Source organism: Zootoca vivipara, chromosome 6 (assembly GCF_963506605.1).
Source record: "Zootoca vivipara chromosome 6, rZooViv1.1, whole genome shotgun sequence".
NCBI lineage: Eukaryota > Metazoa > Chordata > Lepidosauria > Squamata > Lacertidae > Zootoca > Zootoca vivipara.
Window position 1 is genome coordinate 38411772 of NC_083281.1, and position 21258 is coordinate 38433029.

Genomic DNA, 21258 nt, shown 5'->3' on the forward strand with positions numbered 1-21258 from the left:
ATGGCAAAATGAAAATATTGGGTTCTATCTGTCTGACATTAACCCGGAAGTAACTGCAAGGGTTGCTGAGTTTTAGCAGGAAGAAATCCCAATGAAAATCCTCATATATTTTACAAGGATGTTTATTTGTAAATATTTTAAATTTTTATATGTGGTTGTTTTATGATGGCCTATACTTGTAATGCCTAATAGTAGGTTTGGGGCATCTCAGGCCAGGGATCACATGCAGTGCTCAAAGCAACTCTGTGTGGCCCTTGAACCTCTCCCATGACCACACTCCTCACTGACACATGATGTGTAAAATGTTTTGGCATAGCTGGAACTCTAATAATGCCCCATGCTTGTTAGGACTGAGGACAGCAATGCATGTGTGAGTGTATGTAGAAAGTAGCCTCTTCTATAAAGGCAAATTTTGTTACCTGATACTCCAAATGGTGCAATCTCTTGCTTCTTGCTGGATAATTAATTTGCACACACACACAAAAAAGGCTTCTTATCCTGCACATGTGCAAATATCCCATCACTTTTATAATCACAGGAAGTCTGATAAGAAAATTGACAGAAAAATGACAAATGGGAAGTGCAGAAATGTAAGGTGGATGACTGGCTTCCCAAATTGACCAGACGAAATCTCAGGCAGTTGAACAATTTTATTATTGGTTTGTCGGCAAAACAATATGGAGCAGTAGGGAAAAAACCATTCCTCATTCTGCCCGACCCATGGGCATACACAGAGTGCTTTTATACCTTTTTGACAGAGTGAAGTGAAGATCAGCCTTTCTGCAGTACTTCATCAACCAATCAAGAGAGAGCACCCCAAGATGCAAAGTCACCCGCCCAACTCTACTAGGTGGCGTTATGTACCTGGTACCTTCATACACGTGTCTATGTGGAATTTTACAGGCACAATTGTGGTTGTGCTCTACTTATAATTTGCGGTGGGCTACATCCTCTTGCTCTTGTGGTTTATGCTAGAATTTCTTAGAAGTGCTGTGTGTGGTTAGATCTTTGCATTAGATGTGCAAACATGCTGTGCCTGTGTGCAAAGTGCTGTCTAATTTACTTTCTATCAGAGGCAGAGAGATTTAGAAAATGGAGTTCCTCTTGCTTTTATGGCCTGACCAGGATTATTCTGGCCCTGGTCATTGCCACCCTATATTCCCTCCTCTTCAATATGGAGATGAAGAACAGGTGTGTTTCTGCATCTCCATTTGATTGACCCATCGCACTACAGTGTTTCCTGGTGTTTCCTGCTTGGCAGGGGGTTGAACTGGATGGCCCTTGTGGTCTCTTCCAACTCTATGATTCTACAGAGGAGCCAGCAGCTTCCCATGCTCCAATGTTAGGCCAAAGGATGGGCAACAGAGAGCAAAGTAAGTGAGGAAGCTTCTGCTGACTTTTCCCAGGCTTGTTATTCAGCTTGTCTCAGAAGGGCTACCAGAAGCTTTATACAGACCAAGGTTCTGCATAGGGCTAAGACAATAAGAAAGAAAATTAATATTATGAGCAGAATCTCTTTTAACTATGACCAACCTGGGAGCCAAGAACTAATCTAACTCCATACACTGGGCAGACCTGCACCGTCTAGGCTAACCTTGTGGTACAAATCAGCCTGCTTCTTAATGTTTTTAACATCACTCTCAACACGTTTACTCTGGTTGTATACAGATGCTAGTTCAGAGCCCTCAGAAGATTGCTGGGCTGCAAAGAGGTATGTAGGGCAGAAGAAGGCTAACTGGAAGCTTGCTCAAATGTTAGGTTTTGACTTCCAGGGAAATAGTGCAAGGCAGATAGAGAACTTCGGGGTGGGGGCTGCCTTTTCTACTGAACAGTTAAAATACCTGACCAAGGCTGTTAAATGTTTCTTAGTGTCACCAGAACTAAAAAGGTTCCAGGAACCTCCGGCTGTGATCAGGAACTAGCAGTCATTAAAGACATAGTACATTGCTTTTCTTAAATCAAATAGCAAAATATTTTACAAACTGACCTAAATTTTGTTACCTGGCACATTCAGACCTTCATTTTGAAACTTCTTAACTTAAGGTATACAAGCTAGTGTTTCTAAAACTTGTGAATAACGTGCATTACTAAGCAGTTTCTTAAAAATGCTACCACACATACACATGGGGTTGGAAACTTTCCTAAGGGGGAAAGGATAATTCATTGTTAGGATAGACACCATCAGCTAATTCATAGGGCTATACACAAACTCTGAGAGCCTGTAGATTAAGGCATTCAGTCTGCAGAACTGTCAGTGTAAAATAACCATGAAAGTTTTTTTTTTTTCTGCTTCAGCTTGATGCTATAAAGCAGAGTAAAAATGCTTGCTGAATTTAAGCCTGGTTCAGCTTTTGATTAATCTATTTCCATAACTCCTAAGCATTTTCTGTTGAAGTTTTTAGCCTTCGTGTTAGACCTAACTGGGAACACATATTTGCATTATACAAACATCATTTTTGTCGAAGCACAAGTGCCACTTTCTACTACATTGCATTTCCATTTGAGGCACACAAAAAAATCGCAATACAGACTTTTGGCAACAAAGGGTTCTTTCTCTCAGGTGGGCCATGAATCTATAATGGCCACACTAGTCTTCAGAGATACTAGGATACTATAGTTGCTGGAAATCTAAAAGCCAAGGGGCTTTAGCCACTGTTTCCAAAACTTTATGTCAGCAGGAAAATACACAGTTCTCTCTCAGCTCAGTACTGGGCTTCAATGCAAATCAGTGGGTTTCAAAAGTTCCTACACAGTTCTAAAGGCCAGGAATATATATATATATATATAACAATTGGAGGTTTGTCCTAGCTGAGCATTTGGCTACAGAAAGAATGGCTATTGTTCCAGTTTGCCAGAATCAGGAGAGGCTTGCATTAGATATCAGTGGACTACCAGAAGCTTCTCCCATCATTTCCAAAGCCAGAACTGAGGGGTGCACCTGGCCAGCTCTTCCAGTTACATCCCCAACCCAGCTATAGCCCTGTATCACCTAGGGAGTTGCTGGAACCCTCCCCATATCTGTATGACCTAGGGAGTTGCTGGAACCCACCCCATGGTTCAATTTCTGAAACTGTTTTGGGTCTGTTCGCTCAAGTGAGGCAGGTACACTGCCCTTCCTTCCAAATTAAGGATACTGCTTTGGGGGCAGGTAGACTTCTACTGTGGGTCCCACTCAATTGATGCCTCCCATACAAATATACATACATACATACATATATAAGGGTCTAAGATTTACTGCGTCTCCTTGTCTCCTTGATGTTTGGTGCTGCATAAGATGGACATTCCTCAACCCGTGCGTCGAGTGACAGCGTCCGGAGTGTCACAGCAGGGGCTACTTCGGTTTCCCATGCGCTGGGCGTCTTTTGCCGGTCAGACGCTGCAAGGGGAAACTGGTGCACCGTGCGCTGGGTACCCACTCCTGATTAGGTACAGCAGGGTGTGGATCCAGGGGGTCATCTCAGGCACTTTCACCGGATGGAATGGATACCTCACCACCTAGGAATGAAGAGGGTCTCGTCTCCCTTCCTTCAAGGATTCACTCAGGGACTCGCTAGCGTCAGGCTGGAACCATCGTGTCAGGCTCCGCAAGGCTACACGCTCTTCGCTCGAGTGATTTCCTGTAGATAAAAAACAAAGGAGGGGGGGGGGGAGAGAGATTGTCCTTGTAGCTGCCGCTGCTGTTTTAGAACTTCTTGCTGGTTAGTCCACCACCAAACTCTCCGAGGTAGTGCGTCCCACGTATTGGACATTGAGGTGTGTCTGGCACACAGAAGTCATCTCTGGGATGTAGCAGCAGTTAGTTGAGAAGTCATCTCTGGGATATAGCAGCAGTGCCTTACAGCAGTCTTTGCCGAATTTCACAAGGCTTGCAACAGGATTCCACGTCTGGTCCATCTTTCAGGATCTCCCCGTGGTTTCTCTTTCCTTCCACAGAACTTCATGCATGTGCAGGGTTAAGGAGGGGTCCTTTAAATCCGTATTTGCCTCCCATCCAGCTGCCGACGGCTGAGTTCTGCTAGGATACTGAAGCCTGTTTTTCAAATTATGCAAAGTCTTGTGGTTTCTAGAAGAAGAAAAAACTTACAGCTGCTTTGTAGCAACGGGCTGTTTCCGTGAGACATAAAATTTTTAAAGTCAAAGCATTTAGAGCAGTAGTGTTTTTGTAAGCTGAAATGTGGACCTCCAAAGCATAACATCTTTTTCTCCCTACTTTCACAGCAACGGTCTTGGTCACACAATGTCACACAATAGAATGTCCGAAATGGCAACACCAGCCAGGCACAGCCACAGTCTCTAAGTGCAGGTTGCAGGAGAAAGCAAGTTGTGCAAATACAAATCATGCAGAATCGCTTGTGTAACCAAATAAGGGGGGTTACGCCACACATCTCTGCCGGAGGTTTGAGAGACTGCTTGAGATTTTTCGCAGCCTGTCTTCCAATGGTAGTGTTAGATTCAAACAGACAATGTCTTTACACACAAATCTCCATTCAGTATAACTTCCTTCTACCTTATCCTGAATTCTTTAGTTGATAAACATTCATTTCATTAAAATATGCAGTTCTACAATTTTTCCAACATGTTGCTGTCACAAAGACATATGAAATGGGGTTGCAGGTAGGAGGGTAAAACCCTTTTTAAACGTAGTTTGCTTTTTGAAGGACTCAAATGTCTCTTTTTCCCCATTCTTGTAAGTTTCCCCAAAATTAAAATCTGCACAGCTCCAACAGGACTTGGGGAAAAGATGTTAATTGTTCAAATAAAATCTATTGTCTCTTGCGTTGTGAACTACTTAAGTACATGATTTTTTCCTTTTCTTTTCTTTTGAAGCCAGCTGAAGCATATGAAAACATTTTCTGAGCACCATTACTGGCATTTTGTCAGTATCCTGTGCGGCGGTAGCCTCATTTCTAGTGTGGTGAATAGCATTTTAAAGGTTGCAGAGATGATTTTTCTGAACCAATCCTCCGCTGTCTGTTTGTACAGCCCTTTTAGGCATAAAATCAGTCTGATGCTTCTTTTGGCTTTTTGGGGCTGTTTCAAGGATATTTAAAAACAGAATACTGGGTGCCTATGTTTATAACAAAGTCCAGATGCAGGTAACTCTTAAGTCACCTTGACCATGGCTCCTTGCCATGCCTGCCAAACCGACGAACTCTCTTCTGCTGGGACCCCCTTGTCCCATCTTTCTCCGAACACTCTTCCTTCCTCTTTTACATTGACCGAGACATCTCCGTCCTAGCAACTGACCTTCACCAGTGACCTTTGAACCCCTTCTGGTTCCTCACTGGTCCTTGAGCCATTATTTGTTGCTGTTTAACCACTGCCTTTCTCTTCATCTTCTTTCTCAAAATGCCTTTCTTCTCTCTGGGGGGGGGGAATACTGGTTTGCGCCACCCTTTTTCTCTGAACTTGTTGTTGGCAGGACTTGTAAATTAAATTTCTTTTATGACATTCTGAATTTATCTATCATGAATTCTAGGGAAATCACATTTTTCCCTCCTCTTGACCATACTCCTCCCATTTATGGCCCTGTAAAGTATCCCCTCATTCACAGCACACACTGCAAACTTTGCCACACATACCATGCATTGGACACTTTACCACACTCTACCTCCCAGTTTTTCCTTGTTTCCTAAGTATCTATTTGTCAAGGGACCTCCTCCCTACTGACTACTAACATACACATTTTCCTCCTCCCTTTTGCCTCTTACCCAAAGCGCCTGGTTTTCCCAGTTGACCTCTGATTAACTGAGTACTACCAACACGCTGGAGATGTGATCAGGATCTCCCTTCCCCTCATTAAAGGGGGCCAATTCCCTTCAAGGTACCTTTTCCCTTTCTACTTACCCCAGCCGGCTTTTCCTGTTCTTCCCTTCCAACCTCGGTCCTTTTGCCTCTTCGTCCAGGGCACGGAAACTCAAGGGCCACCTCTGATCCTCCGGAAAAAGTCTGCCGGTGTGCACCAGACCAGAGGCGCCGTTAGGAATCTGCGCCCTGTCCAGTGGGGCAAAAGGGGACTGCCTCTGGTTCAGGGAAATGCCCTCATCCGAGTCACGCACGGCACCAGAAATGTAAGGTGGATGACTGGCTTCCCAAATTGACCAGACGAAATCTCAGGCAGTTGAACAATTTTATTATTGGTTTGTCGGCAAAACAATATGGAGCAGTAGGGAAAAAACCATTCCTCATTCTGCCCGACCCATGGGCATACACAGAGTGCTTTTATACCTTTTTGACAGAGTGAAGTGAAGATCAGCCTTTCTGCAGTACTTCATCAACCAATCAAGAGAGAGCACCCCAAGATGCAAAGTCACCCGCCCAACTCTACTAGGTGGCGTTATGTACCTGGTACCTTCATACACGTGTCTATGTGGAATTTTACAGGCACAATTGTGGTTGTGCTCTACTTATAATTTGCGGTGGGCTACATCCTCTTGCTCTTGTGGTTTATGCTAGAATTTCTTAGAAGTGCTGTGTGTGGTTAGATCTTTGCATTAGATGTGCAAACATGCTGTGCCTGTGTGCAAAGTGCTGTCTAATTTACTTTCTATCAGAGGCAGAGAGATTTAGAAAATGGAGTTCCTCTTGCTTTTATGGCCTGACCAGGATTATTCTGGCCCTGGTCATTGCCACCCTATAAGATAACAACCACTAGCTGGTTGTATAACCTCGGTGTGAGTGTATCCAGATGAATGCTCAATAAACATATAATCTGGAATCTCCGATACAGAACACAAGTTACTGGGGAATAAGTACAATATTTTGGTAAGGCTTGTGCAGAATAACTTCCTGGGAATTGTGCCTGCTACAGGTCAGATCTAATTGTCTTTCTCTCCCACGTTGCTCTCATGAATGGCACCTAAAATCTGCTACCTGGCTTCGCAGGGAGCCAAGAAGTGAAATTACATTTGAAGCCCGTGTCTGGGCACAACAAGCTTAAGACTCCCGCCAAGTTGTTAACTCCAGAGGTAGCACTACTTTTATGCATCAAGCAGTGATGTGAGGTGCCAAAATAGATTTTAAAAAAACCCTTTTCCTATTGAAGTAGCTGACACCCCACACCCCTAAAACCCCGAGGACACAAAATGACAGGTGTGTCCGCATGCCCTTGTTAGTATACAAAGCTATTCCGCGGTGGAATTTCGCTACTCCAGAAAGGGATTTGTTTTTATTGCATTTAGAGTAAGAGAAGAAAGAGTTCTTCGTCGTCGTCGTCTTCTTCTTCGTCTTGATGCTGTGCTGTAACAATGCCAGGCTTGCCCAAGCATTTTTAAATGGTTTTTTTTTTTACATTTGCCTGCGGTCTGTTCTATTCAGATCTCTTCCGTCTTTTGTTTCGTTTTGTTGCTATGCCCTACACCGCCCCATTCTCTGCCTAAACAAAGGGCGGCTGAGGGGAAAACACAACGAGACACAAAATGCTGTTTTTTACAAGGGCAACGGGGCGGCGAAAGCGACCACCTCCTCCAGTCGGCGGCTAAGCGGGTCTATTGCAGCCGCGCGGGGGCGGCACGTGGCCGCCGGGCGCCGCTCTTCCCGCCTCGAACGAAAGGAGCCAAGATGGCGGCGGCGGCGGCAGCGGTGGGGAGCGGTGGGGCTGCCGCGGCTTCTGTGCTGAGCCGAAGCCGGTTCCGGGGCTGCCTGCTCGGAGCGCTGCTGGGCGACTGCTTGGGCGGCGGCTTCGAAGCTTTCGAGACGGTCAACTTGGCGGAGCTGCTACGCTTCGTGCGGTCGCTTCAGCCACCCGAGAAAGGTAAAAGGAGGAGGGGCTGAGGCGGGCGAAGGAGGCTCGGCCGCCTCCGGCGTCAGCTGGGCCGCTTTTACCTCAGCAGATGGTGACCCTCAGGGGTGAGGGAGGCGGCCCTTCCTTTTCGGGCTGTGTGGGGGAGGGAGAGCCCCCAATTTATTTGGGGCAAGCGACCCTTTTCCGCCGCCCCTCATTTATTCCAGAGGGGTAGGGGCGGCTCACGCCTCGGTGTGTCTTCGGGGCTGTAACATTTTCTCCACGGTAAACGGTGGGCAGTCACGAGAGGAAGGCTTCGTGTCGTGGGATTATCAGCCCTTCCTTGCGAAGCTCCCCTTGCTTGGGGCTGCCTAGAGAGGCCGCAAATTCAATTTGCGCAGTTGAAGCTGGCTTTTTGCAGGTCTTGCTCAACAAGCCCGCTTTCTCGAAAGGGTCGGGGTTTTTTTGTTTTGCAATAAAGGGAAGACAAAGGAATGATTTGACCCCACGGCGCCCAAGACAAATCGGAGTGAATCCTCATTAAGTAGGGTTCTCTGCGTTCTCAAAATCAGCAAACAGGTTGGGTGGGAACCACCCAAGGTAACAGAAGATGCTGTATATGAGTGTGTGCGTGTGAGAGAGAGACACCTTGGAAAGCCAAGCCCATAGCTGTCAAGTTCTCCCTTTTTTAAAGAGAAATTCCCTTATGCTGAATAGGCTTCCTTGCAAAAAAGGGGAAAACTTGACAGCTATGGCCAAGCCTGAAGGTGCAGAGGACAAAAAGTGAATTTATTTCTGATGGAAACTTTTAAAGAAATGGCTTCCTGGCTCTGTGTAAGGTCACTGTACAGATTTGGGGCATGGAGTCCAGAGGGTGATGAATAACACTCGGGTGCTTTTATTTTGGTTATTTTTAATGCCTTGTCAGAACGCCCGGCCCAGGACAGGTTGGCACCTGAGCCAAACCACAAAACATCCTCCCCAGCCGGGGAAGAAGGGGAGTGTGAAGATTTGCGGCAGGAACAAGGGGGTTATACGAATCCACATAGGGAAGATTTAGGTGAGTAAAGATCTACATCAGGGACAACGTGGGGTGGGGGGAATCAAAGCAGCCTTCCCTGCTGGTTGAGGTGGGAATCAAAGGTGGGGAAGAGCCCCACTCTGAATCATGCCAGGTGGTTGCAGACCCCAGGAGACCCCAGAGGCAGCCCTTGCCATTTCCTCCCGAGGGATGGGAGGATACAAGCCACATCTCCTGGTCACCGGGATGTACAGATGGCATTGGGGATAGTGGCCACTGTGGAAGCAGTGCTAGAAACTCAGATATATACAGTGGTACCTCTGGATACGCACACCTCCAGTTGTGTATCCTTCAGGATGCGAACGCAGCAAACCCGGAAGTATTTTTTGGGGTTTCGCAGTGCGCGCACATGCGCAGCAGCAGTCCCTCTGGTTGCAGAAACCTCGGGATCCGGCCGGAGCTCTGGAACGGATCCTGTCTGCAACCGGAGGTACCACTGTACACTAATCACCAAACAGCACCTTAAGCATAGGTTGCAGTTGCCACAACAGAATGTCTAGGTTCCATTTCCCCCCATGAGATTTATTATTAATAATAATATTAATATTAATAATAATAATAATTTCATTTCTATACCACTTTGTATTTTAAAGAAACAAAACCTCAAAGCAGTTTATAGCACATTAAAACATCAAATAAAACGATCCAGAATAAAACAAATTCAAGCTTTAATGAAAATATTTCCAATCCTTCTATGTGTCATTTTGTTTCCCCCATACAGTGGTGCCTCGCAAGACGAATTTAATTCGTTCCACCGGTCAGTTCGTTTTACGAAAAATTCATATTGCGAAGCACTGTTTCCCATAGGAACGCATGGAAATTTAATTAATACGTTCCTATGGGCTCCGGGGAACTGGCAGCGGCGCTTGCTCGTTTGGCTCGGGGAAGCCAGGCGACGGCAGCGCTGAGGCGGCCGATCCTGGGCCGGCCCAAGGACGAGCACAGCGCGCGAGGCGAGCAGGAGAAAGTGTGCTGCGGCTGCGGCGCTGAGACAGCCAATCCGGGCCGGCCCGAGGATGAGCACCGCACGCTTTCTTCTGCTCGCCTCTGTGGCGGCGGCGGTGCTGAGGCGGCCGATCCCGGGTCGGCTCGAGGGCAAGCGCAGCGCGCGGGGGGAGCAGGAGAAAGCGTGCCGATCCCGGGTCAGCCCCCTCAGCGCCGCAGCCGCTGCACGCTTTCTCCTGCTCGCCCCCCGCATGCTGCGCTTGCCCTCGGGCCTGCCTGGGATTGGCTGCCTCAGCGCCAGTGCCGCCGAGGCGAGCAGGAGAAAGTGGGGCTGCCGCCTCGTGTCTTTCCCTTGGCTCGGGGAAGACAGGCGGCCCCGGCACCGCCGCGCTTCGCCTCCGGGGGACAGAGCCGCAGCGCTGCTTGCCGGGGCTGCTGCCTCCTGTCTTCCCCGAGCCAAGGGGAAGACAGGCGGGGGCAGCCCCCACACCACCGCACTTTGGCTCCGGGGAACAGAGTTGAAGCGCGGTGCTGCTTGCCGGGGCTGCCGCCTCCTGTCTTCCCCTTGGCTCGGGGAAGACAGGCAGGGGCAGCCCCCGCACCGCCGCGCTTTGGCTCCGTCCCAAACTCCGTCCCAAACTTTTTGGCTCCGTCCCAAAACTCTTTCGTCTTGCGAATTTTTTGTTGTGCGAGGCATTCGTCTTGCAAGGTACCACTGTATTTATTTATTTACCTACTTAATTTATATAGCTGCCCCATAGCAGAAGTACTCTAGGAAGCCAGTGTGGTGTAGGGGTTACAGTGTCATCCTAGGACCTGGAAGATCAGGGTTCAAATTCCCACTCAGTCATGAAGCTCACTGGGTGACCTTGGGCCAGTCACAGCCACTTAACCTACGGTACCTCACAGGGTCATTGTAGGGATTAACTGAACCTTGTACTCCTTGGAGAAAAAGGTGAGATAAAAATGCAATAAATAAGTTCTTCATCTTATCTTCTTAAGAAAGCTGGAGAGGCCAGCTGTATGCAATGTCAGTTGCTAACCTGGCATCCAGAGATCTCCATGTGGTTGCAATTGGACTTGTGCTAGTTGCAAAATGCACCTGGCCCCTTGGGAATTTTTAACACTCTGGTGGCAGCAGCGGGTGATGTGTTCCTTGGATGCTAGATCTGCTGCCCCTGTGGATCCTGCCACCCAAGGCAGTCACCTTACCTTGCCTCATGAGTGGGCCAGCCCTGCTTGTCAGCTGCTCTGAGCATTCTTTTTACAGTGAAAGGGATATAAATTGTTTTAAAAATGCTTTCTTTTTATGCTTGAAGAGTAAGATCCCACAAGAGTCTTTATTGACTGAGGGCGGTATCAAGGAGTTCCATTAGTGCAGGAACTTTTGGCTGTGGAACAAAACATGTCCTCCCTTTCTCTGAAACCCCCTTAAATTTATTCTGGGTTTCCCCTAATTATCTAGAGCAAATTCGAGGAGTGCTTGAGGAGAGGAGAGGGAGGGGAAGTTCCACTGTGCAAATGGAAATCCTTGCACTAATAAAACTACTTTATTGGATATCACTCCGACAAATTTATTAGAGCATAAGCTCTCAATGACCACTTCAGCAGGTGCATGAGATTTAATCCTAATTTGGCAAGCATATGTATTTATGAAAACTTGTACACCCCACCCTTTTAGAGTAAAAACAGTTCCTTCAGTGTGGCTTACAGCATTACGATTCCATAAAACAATGACAAAAAGAGAGAGTGACAGCCATTTTTAGCACATAAAAACAATTGTTTACCTCATAAAATAAAAAGGTCCTCAGTAAGCAGCAAATAACAATGAGGGAGGGGCCCAACCACTTTCTGTGGCCCCAGGGGCTGCTTTGGGGAAAAGGGTGGAATACAAATTCAAGCATAATAATAATAATAATAATAATAATAATAATAATAATAATAATAATAACAACAACTGTGTATTATACATAATATAAAAATAAATAATCTGGGTGTAGACACTAAAAAGACCTATGTGCACATTGTGGCAGGGATCTGGAGCAGAGGAAAATAAAATGCAAAATAAACAGTCAGCTGACAATTACCTAAAGCAAAATAGTTACAATGACAAATTAAGAACATTGGTGAGCCTTTGGTGTAATGAAAAAACATTATGCTCTGGAAATTCTGTTGACTATTGCCATGGAAATAACCTAATTTTGCCATATGTTATAATAAGATGTTTGTTTGTTTGTTTATCGTTGTTGTTATTACACAGTGCCAGTATTATAACTGCAGACAGGGAGTGTTTGGTTGTGAGCTCTGGTATCTCTTTTCCCCACCAAATGAAGGTTTTATCTGAGCCCCACTTGTGTGTGTTTTGAATGCTAAGATTATGCTGAACTCAGGAATGGGTGAAGTTCTTGGAACGTTTACAGAGTGACCTTCTTCCATCTGGGATTGCCTGATACCTCTTTATCAGTTAATTACTCTTCCCAAATTTTTATTGAGGGGAAAGAGTAAAGGGAAAAGAACACAGCACACATCCACAAGGTTTTTAGTCTATCCATCATATGCTGACATTTCTGCACTTCCTACCTTCTAGGAATCCACTTCTACAGTGATGACACAGCTATGACTCACTCGATAGTGAGGTCACTACTAGCCAAGCAGGACTTCGATGAAGTGGATATGGCAAAGCGGTAAGGAGGGTCCTGTAGTTACAAGAGATCTTGAAGAGTAGGTGTGGAAAATCTCTCACAGCTTGAGAATCCTGGACAGGTGCGGCCAGTCACAGTTCAGAGTAATGGGCTGGATGGACTGATGGGTTGGACAAAGAAATCATTGAAATGGACTCTGTCCTTTTTTATTTTGATGATTTATTCATTCCTTTCTGTATCCTCAAACACTTCTCAACTGCTTCCGTGGGAGTGGGAACTTGCATGTTCACATTGTTTTTTGAAAATTTAAAAAGGCAATGATCCTGTGCAGATTTACTCAGAAGTAAAATCTACCTTGTTCATTGGGACTTAGCTCTCAGTATATGAGTGCAACTTAAGGCATCTTTGTGTAGAGTTTCCTGCATGCTTACCCAACCATACCAGTTTTTAACAAAAATGAAATGTTGTCCTGGAGGCATTTTGTGAAGCATGGTGGGGAAAGGGGTGAGAGTTTATGTAAGCATTTCTCTTCCCAGGTTTTGAGGAATTTCTCAGCCCTTCTTTCTTATGTTAGGCAAGGAAAAGAAAAGCTATTGTTTCCACTACAGAGATGTGCATGTTTGGCAACGTCTAGGGCAGCGTTTCTCAACCGCTGTTCCGCGGCACACTAGTGTGCCGCGAGACGCTGGCTGGTGTGCCACGAGACGCTGGTTGGTGTGCCGTGATGTGCGGCGACGAGAAGGGCGATTTGCATTGTCACGTGCCTGGCGGCCGCCAATAACCAACACTGACCCGCCGGAAAGGAAGCCGGCAGGGTCACGACGCGGGGCGAGCGCAGCTCTCAACAGCCACCACCACGGGAGGGTGGTTTTAGACAAACTTAAAGAAGCTGGCTGGATGAGCTCAACCTGAAACTTGCTGAGCAAAGGATTGTGCTGGCAGAGAAATCAGCGGCTTGTGAAGCCTTATTACAGGAGATTGCAACCAACACAGCAATTGGCAAGTGTTTCTTACAGTCATAATTATATAGTCAATATAGGGCGGCACAGAGTTAAATTTTTTAACTTTTTTAATGGTGGTGTGCCTCATGATTTTTTTTCATGGAACAAGTGTGCCTTGGCCCCAAAAAGGTTGAGAAACACTGGTCTAGGGTGCTTCTTTGCATGCATTTCCTAAACACACAGGGACAGCCCCTAAGATACTGTTGAAGAGGGCTTGAGAAGAATCTACGTCCTGTGTGAAATAGAGTTGCGAACTTTAACTTGATTAAGTAGCACCTGTAGAAGACCTTCCTCTTTCAACAAGCCTTTTAAGTGGAAATTTTTATCCCAGTGCCCCAATGATTGGCACTGGGATCTGTGCTTTTTAACTTGTTCATATATGATCTAGAGTTAGGAGAGAGCAGTGGTCAGGTTTGCTGAAAGAGGAGTAGACCAATTTGTGGAGGCAAGGGCTATCAGTGGTTACTAGCCATGATGTCTGTGTTTTGCCTTTCCAGTAGGAGGCAGCAATACTTCCGAATACCAGTTGCTGGAAACCATAGGAGGGGAGTGTACTCTTGTGTTCATATTTTGCTCGCTGGTTTTCCACAGACATCTAGTTGGCCACTGTGAGAATAGAATGCTATTCTTATGTTCTTACGTAGTCTTATCTTCATTGGCCTAGAAATTGTATTTATATGTGTTTTCTAATTGGTGTTCTTATTGGTAAATTGCTTTGGGATGTTTCATGGGAAGCAATTCATAAATGAAATAAATATATCCTCCAAATTCACCCTGCTAACAGGACCAGCTAGGCACTATTCTTTTTTCATATTCACAGCTGTCCAGTGATAGCTCACAGAATTTAAGTGGACTTGCATTTTAACATAGTCTCCCTGCAGGTTTGCTGAAGAATACAAGAAAGACCCTGACCGGACCTATGGCGCCAGTGTGATTACTGTATTCAAGAAACTTCTCCGCCCCAAATGCAGAGATGTGTTTGAGCCAGCGAGACAGCAGTTTAATGGGAAAGGCTCGTATGGGAATGGTGGTGCCATGAGAGTAGCAGGCATTTCACTAGCTTACTCTAACGTTCAAGACGTAAAGAAGGTTTGTTAATTTCTTATACCTAGCCTGCTGAAATAATGCTGACTACATAACAATAAAAGCGCATCACAAACAGTGTCCTAGGCTGGATGTACATATCTGTGTGTATGGAATGCAGTCTCCAGTGAGACCTACCAAGTGCTGGCATTAACATCTTTCCAGTGCCATGTTGACATGTATGATGGTTATTGCTGTTTCTGGATGTGCATGTTTTTTGGAAGGGTGTGTGTGTGTATTGCTTTGTTAAACTGGATGGCACTTTTTATTTGTGCATGTAATTTGCATATTAGATGACAGATAAGGGACCCAGGTGGCGCTGTGGTTAAACCACTGAGCCTAGGGCTTGCTGATCAGAAGGTCGGCGGTTCGAATCCCTGTGACGGGGTGAGCTCCCGTTGCTTGGTCCCAGCTCCTGCCAACCTAGCAGTTCGAAAGCACGTCAAAATGCAAGTAGATAAATAGGAACCGCTACAGCGGGAAGGTAAACGGCGTTTCCATGTGCTGCTCTGGTTTGCCAGAAGCGGCTTTGTCATGCTGGCCACATGACCTGGAAGCTATACGCCGGCTCCCTCGGCCAATAATGCGAGATGAGCGCGCAACCCCAGAGTCGGTCACGACTGGACCTAATGGTCAGGGGTCCCTTTACCTTTACCTTTAGATGACAGATAAATAAATAATAAAATGTTGGTTTAATTAGCCGAAATATGCAAGAGTCTCATATCTCCATGGGCCAATGTTTTTGTAATATTTGCATAAACTCTGTAAGGAGCAATCCAATAATATCATCCCCCATAATCTCTCCAATGCAGCCATTTGCTGGTTGCAGTGCATATGGGATGTCAGATAAGAGTTACAGGATTTGGTCCTGCACATTGTGGTGCCAATATCTTAGGAAGTTGCTGCAGTTGTGCCTACTGTTATAGTAGTGTTGGTGGGAGCTCTCAGGGACTTGTCAGTGAACGGTGTGTGTGTGTGTAACAGTTCCCCTCACATGAACTGTGCGGTCATGACATTGAGAAGAGTTATGTTGTAACATGCAAAAAGTCTTAGGCTGGGTGGTAGTAGCATCGGACTAAGGAGCAGTATCAGAACAGATTGAAGAGAATTCTTTTTGTGTTGTGATATCAGAGAAGTTTAGAAAAGTTCATTCAGGATTTTTATAATTTGTTGCCAGAAGTTGTGGTGATGGCCACTTATTTATATGGCTTGTAAAAAATGATGAAACAGATTCAAGGAAAGTAAATTCACTAATAACTACCACCAGATTCAGAGCCAAAATTCTTCTGAATAGTAGTTGCTGAGGAACAACAAGGGTGGGGGTAGTGCTTTCATGTACTGCTGGTGGGCTTTCTGAAAGCATCGGTTCAGCCACTGTGGAGACAGGCTAAGAACATAAGAGCCATGCTGCATCTGGCTAAAGGGCCATTTAGTCCACCATCCTTCCTGTCCTCATAGTGTTCAATAAGGTCTTTAAGGAAAGCCCATAAGCAGGACCTGAGCAGAACATTTCTAACTTATGTTCCCCAGCAACTCGTACCGTGTTTCCCCTTTTTTAAGACACCGTCTTATTACTTTTTTTTCTCAAAAAACCACAGGGTGGCTTATTTTTGGTGGGATGTCTTACTCGTATTTTTATTATGAGTCTGAGGGAAGGGAGGTGTGCGTCCCTGGCCCAGCCCTCTCTCCCCAGCCCTGGGATGTTCGCAAAGGGCTGCTCTCTCTCTCCTCTGATGTGGGGACTCACTTAATAGCAATCTGCTACACTGGAGCTTCTTAAATCTAAACCAGTATAATGGAATCTATCTGTGTGATACAGTCCTAGCAGTAGCCTATAGTAAAGCAAATAAGGATCTCTACTAGCCAGCTGCCCAAGACTTAAGTTCCAACAATGTAACACTTTGTAGTGCTAAAATAAAAAAAATCCTTCAGTAGCACCTTAAAGACCAACTAAGTTTTATTTTGGTATGAGTCTTTAAGGTGCTACTGAAGGAATTTTTTTATTTTACTTCGACCCAGACCAACACGGCTACCTACCTGTAACCAGAACTTTGTAGTGCTATCACTGATAGCAAAGAAGCTACCTGCTGAGAACAAAGAAGCCAGCTAAACAGCAATTAAGATTGCTGACTTGGTAAATGGTAGCAATTAAGAAGCAATTGAGCTAGCAAGGTAAAATTTTGTGGGTAAAGGAAGCTAGGACCGGCAGTTTAACTTTTGTGCTCACAAACAGCAAGAAGGAAAAAGTCCTTAATTTTTTTAAAAAAGTCCCCAAGGCAAGGACTGCGATCCAGACTACTTACAAATCCTTAAAGGGGCAGCTCCACAGACAAGCAAGCATAAGGTAGAAAGGAAGGCTGCAAGGAGACAACAATCAGACACAGGAGACTGCCATCAAGAGGAAATCAACAGGCAACTCATGGGTGGACGCATAGAATGGAAGGGAAAGGTGGAGGGAAGCGAGAGGTGGGTTCTGTGTGTGTGTGAGAGAGAGAGACAGAGAGACAGAGAGACAGAGAGACACAGACGCGCACACGGAGATCTCTCCCTTAAAGGGAAAACAGCCTTTGCATTCAATCGCTCCTCTCCCGTCAAGAGGAAATCAACAGGCAACTCATGGGTGGACGCATAGAATGGAAGGGAAAGGTGGAGGGAAGCGAGAGGTGGGTTCTGTGTGTGTGAGAGAGAGAGAGAGAGAGAGAGAGAGAGACAGAGAGACAGAGGACACAGACGCGCACACGGAGATCTCTCCCTTAAAGGGAAAACAGCCTTTGCATTCAATCGCCCCTCTCCCGTCAAGAGGAAATCAACAGGCAACTCAGGGGTGGGCGCATAGAATGGAAGGGAAAGGTGGGGGGAAGCGAGAGGTGGGTGCTCTCTCTCTCTCTGTGTGTGTGTGTGTGTGTGTGTGAGAGAGAGAGAGAGAGAGAGAGAGAGACGCAGGGGGCGGGGGGAGAGAGAGAGACAGACGCGCTCACGGAGGTCACGAGGCTTCGGCAGCCAGCAGCTACGGCTCTTCAGTGCATTTTTACAAGCTTTTAAAGGAAATACGTGTCTGTGGAGCGACAGCAAAATGGAGATATTTTTAAGGGGGGGTTGGCTGGCGGGAGGGGGGTTATTGCTACTGGGTGAAGGGTCTATCAGTATGTCTTATTTTCGGGGTATGGCTTGTATCGCGCAATTGCTTAGAAATCCTGCTATGGCTTATATAATGACTACGTCTTAAAAAAGGGGAAACACGGTATTCAGAGGGATACTGCATAATGGCTAGAAGCCACTGACAGCTTTACCTCCATGAGTTTGTCTAATATGTTCTGAATTTTCTCACATTCAACTTCAGATAGTGGCCTGGTCCAGCAGGGTTGCCTTACCTTCTTAGGTTCAATTGCATATATTGATACTGTGTGTAAGTCAGAAAGTCAAGGAAGTCCTTAGACTGCTTTGTCACTGCTTCCTACAACATTTGTTGACAGCATCTGTCAAAGAAGATGCTAGGCAGGTAAGACATGCACCCAATTGGTTTAAGACATGCACCCTTCTTCAGGCTTAATTTTTACAACAATGTCTTCTGCCTCTGCAGTTTGCCAAATTGAGTGCTGAATTGACCCACTCCAATTCCTTGGGCTATAATGGAGCCATACTGCAGGCTTTGGCAGTTCACTACGCTCTACAGGGTGTAGAGCTGAATCGGGAGAAGTTCGTGGAGCAGCTGATAGGCCACATGGAGGAAGTGGAAGCAGATGACAAGTCTGTTGCAGATGCACGAATGTAAGTAATACCGTAGCCATCTGAGGGCAGGTTTACGTTTATACTTGGATGTAACACAAGGGGGCAGCATACCCTCCCCCCTGAAGCACATGCCTCAACCTAGTCTCTCATCTCCAGGCTGGGCTATGAAGAGTTGCCATATTCAAAGCGTCTAAAGAAGATCAAAGAATTTTTGGAGCAGAGCACCGTGTCAAAATCAGATGTGGTGTCAGAATTAGGTATGTACAATATTGAGCACAAGGTATGGACTCCCATTTTGTGACCAGTAAACAGTAAAACACTAATCTGTAGAATTATAAAATTCAAGCATGTGGTTTATTTAAATCATCAGCATTGGGGAAGAAGTAGATAGAATAGTAAAATAATTGCTCAAAATTGGTTTGTGTGTGAGAGTGTGGATGAGTTGTGGGAGGTTTAAGTCAATAAATTGTCTTCACACAGTGCTTACTTGGCTGATGGAAATTTTCATAGGATGTTATGAAATTTGTGATATAAATAGCTTAAACACACACATACACACAGGTTTTTAGTGGCTAGGTCTTTTGGGAACTACCTGTTGATAGGCAGAAATGCAACTTAAGCATTTGGAGTAGCCACAATTCCAAATATCAGATCTTGGAGGTGCACACTACGATGTGTTTATAGCCAGCATAGCATGCTTGTGGATTTATGTGAGGCATAATGGTCATGTATATAATGGTATGTGTACACACACATACACATTTCTATAGTAATAACTTTGCATTGAATATAATGAGAGTTTATGGTGGAAGGCCAAATGCATGAGCTGTTGCTTGCTAAAGGGAATTCTTTTGTCAGGCAATGACATTGCAGCCCTGCGCTCTGTCCCCACTGCTATCTATTCCTTTCTGCGCTGCATGGAGTCTCACCCAGATATTCCTGAGGACTTCAACAGTCTGCAACGGACCATTGTCTACTGCATCTCGTTGGGTGGGGATACAGACACCATTGCTACAATGGCTGGGGCAATAGCTGGGGCGTATTATGGGGAAGAGCAGGTGCCCCAAAGCTGGAAGTATAGCTGTGAATCTTTTGAGGAGACAGAGAAGTTGGCTGACAGCTTATACGAACTTTACTGCCAGCGGATTTGAGCCATGGAAAAAGGAACCCTGTACCTGGACATCAGATTTGTGTTTCTGTTTCATCTTCCAAAGAAGAACTCGTTTGCAATGTGGGGCTTCTTTTCCCTCATGGGAAACATGCCTAGGATATTTTGTGTGGCAGATAAAGGTTCCTCTTGTAACCAATTGCTCCAAAGTGCCAATTGCTTTCTGCTGCATACATAATTTCTCGCTCCTCTTACAGCCTGATTTTTAGACTTTTATTATTAAATCTCAGTTGGAGTCAAATCTCTCTCAGTTCACTATGCCCAAGTGTTGGGAACCCTTGGCACTGAGCTCTGCTGGGAGCAAGGCAAGGATTTGTAAGCATTGCTTTCCATCCATTGTTATGGTGCAAATTCATCACATGGTAGCTACAGAAACTGCTTTTGGATTTCCTGTGTGGTTGCAAAAGCTAGAGGACGGAAGACTGGACTCTCTTGCCTTGTAACTGAGTAATCTCTGAGTACTTGAAATCTGGAGATTTTACATATGTCTTTGATAACCAGGAATGTGTTACCAGTAGTAAATTTAAAATAAAAAAGTAAAATACACTGCTGCCCTCAGTAGAAACCAAAAGGCCAAATGGATGATGCATTCTCCTAAGTTTGAAGGGGAGCAGGTGCCACATTTCTGTCCAACCAACATGCCTGTCTGGACTCCAGTGCCACCAGATGTCCACATTGGGGACTATCATTTGTGCAAACATGCAAAATCCAGATCATGTGACTCAAATGAAATTCAGGAATTGACTCTGTAGTTTTGGTCTACCCACACTGAACTTTGTGGTGGTGTTAGAAGTACAGTGGAACCTCGGTTTATGAACACCTCGGTTTATGAATTTTCGGTTTATGAACGCTGCGGACCCATCTGGAATGGATTAATTCATTTTCCATTACTTTCAATGGGAAAGTTCGCTTCAGTTTATGAACGCTTCAGTTTATGAACAGACTTCCGGAACCAATTACACCCATGCTTCAGTTTATGAACATTTCAGTTTAAGTACTCCGCGGACCCGTCTGGAACGGATTAATCCACTTTCCATTACTTTCAATGGGAAAGTTTGCTTCAGTTTATGAACGCTTCAGTTTAAGTACTCCGCGGACTGTCTGGAACGGATTAATCCACTTTCCATTACTTTCAATGGGAAAGTTCGCTTCAGTTTATGAACGCTTCAGTTTATGAACAGACTTCCGGAACCAATTGTGTTCATAAACCGAGGTACCACTGTAGTACTATGCCCCCAAGGAAAATGGCTCAGGATATCCTCCTACCTGGTTTGAATTCTGTATTTGTTTTTAAGAAACAAATATTCAAATTAGAGTTTGTTAGAATTTAAAGTCTAACCAAAAGCACTGTTGGTGTCAGTGTTTGTGGCACTGCAACCTTTCTCGTGAGGTCTCCCTGTGCATACAGTGGCCTCTGGGTCAGTCCTTAGTATGGGAGTGAGGCTTAGCTCATCCTGGTCAGCTTGAAAACCTTCTGTATGTTCACAGGTGGTGATCAAAGAACAGGCTTGCTCTAAAGACAAGGAATATTATTATTATTATTATTTATTGAATTTGCTAGTCGCTTTAGATTGCCCAAGGCAACCCAAAGTGACTTACAAACAAACAATATTTACATTGGCATGATTTTTGCAGGCAGTAATGTGAAATGCAAATCTTTTTGTAAAATAAGATTTATTGATGTTGGGTCAATACAATCAAGTACTGTAGTTTCAGTTCAAAAGTGAAGACCAGTTTTTGATCACAAAACAAGAGTGCATTTTAAAACCAAATTTACTATGAAACAGTGCATGTAACATAAGTATTTACAAAACTAAAAATCCGCTATATACTAGGTTAGCAATGAAGATACTAGAGGCAAATTTCTTTTCTTTAAGAGAGAGAGA

At 45.2% G+C, this 21258-nt stretch overlaps 1 protein-coding gene and 1 long non-coding RNA gene across 2 annotated transcripts; one reads left to right on the forward strand and one right to left on the reverse strand.

The window, feature by feature from the left end:
* Window positions 1-2195: 2195 nt before the first annotated feature.
* On the reverse strand, window positions 2196-6943 carry LOC118087506 (uncharacterized). The gene is made up of 2 exons (XR_004692832.2): window positions 3028-6943; window positions 2196-2989 (listed from the first exon to the last, which is right to left on the reverse strand). It is a non-coding gene; the product is annotated as an uncharacterized LOC118087506 (long non-coding RNA).
* Window positions 6944-7377: 434 nt separating this feature from the next.
* Window positions 7378-21191, forward strand: ADPRS (ADP-ribosylserine hydrolase). Its single transcript, XM_035117436.2, has 7 exons — window positions 7378-7753; window positions 8652-8783; window positions 12337-12433; window positions 14274-14481; window positions 18056-18243; window positions 18361-18461; window positions 19063-21191. The coding sequence occupies exons 1-7, from the start codon at window positions 7561-7563 to the stop codon at window positions 19353-19355; spliced, it is 1212 nt and encodes a 403-aa protein (XP_034973327.1). The 5' UTR covers window positions 7378-7560; the 3' UTR covers window positions 19356-21191.
* Window positions 21192-21258: the final 67 nt, after the last annotated feature.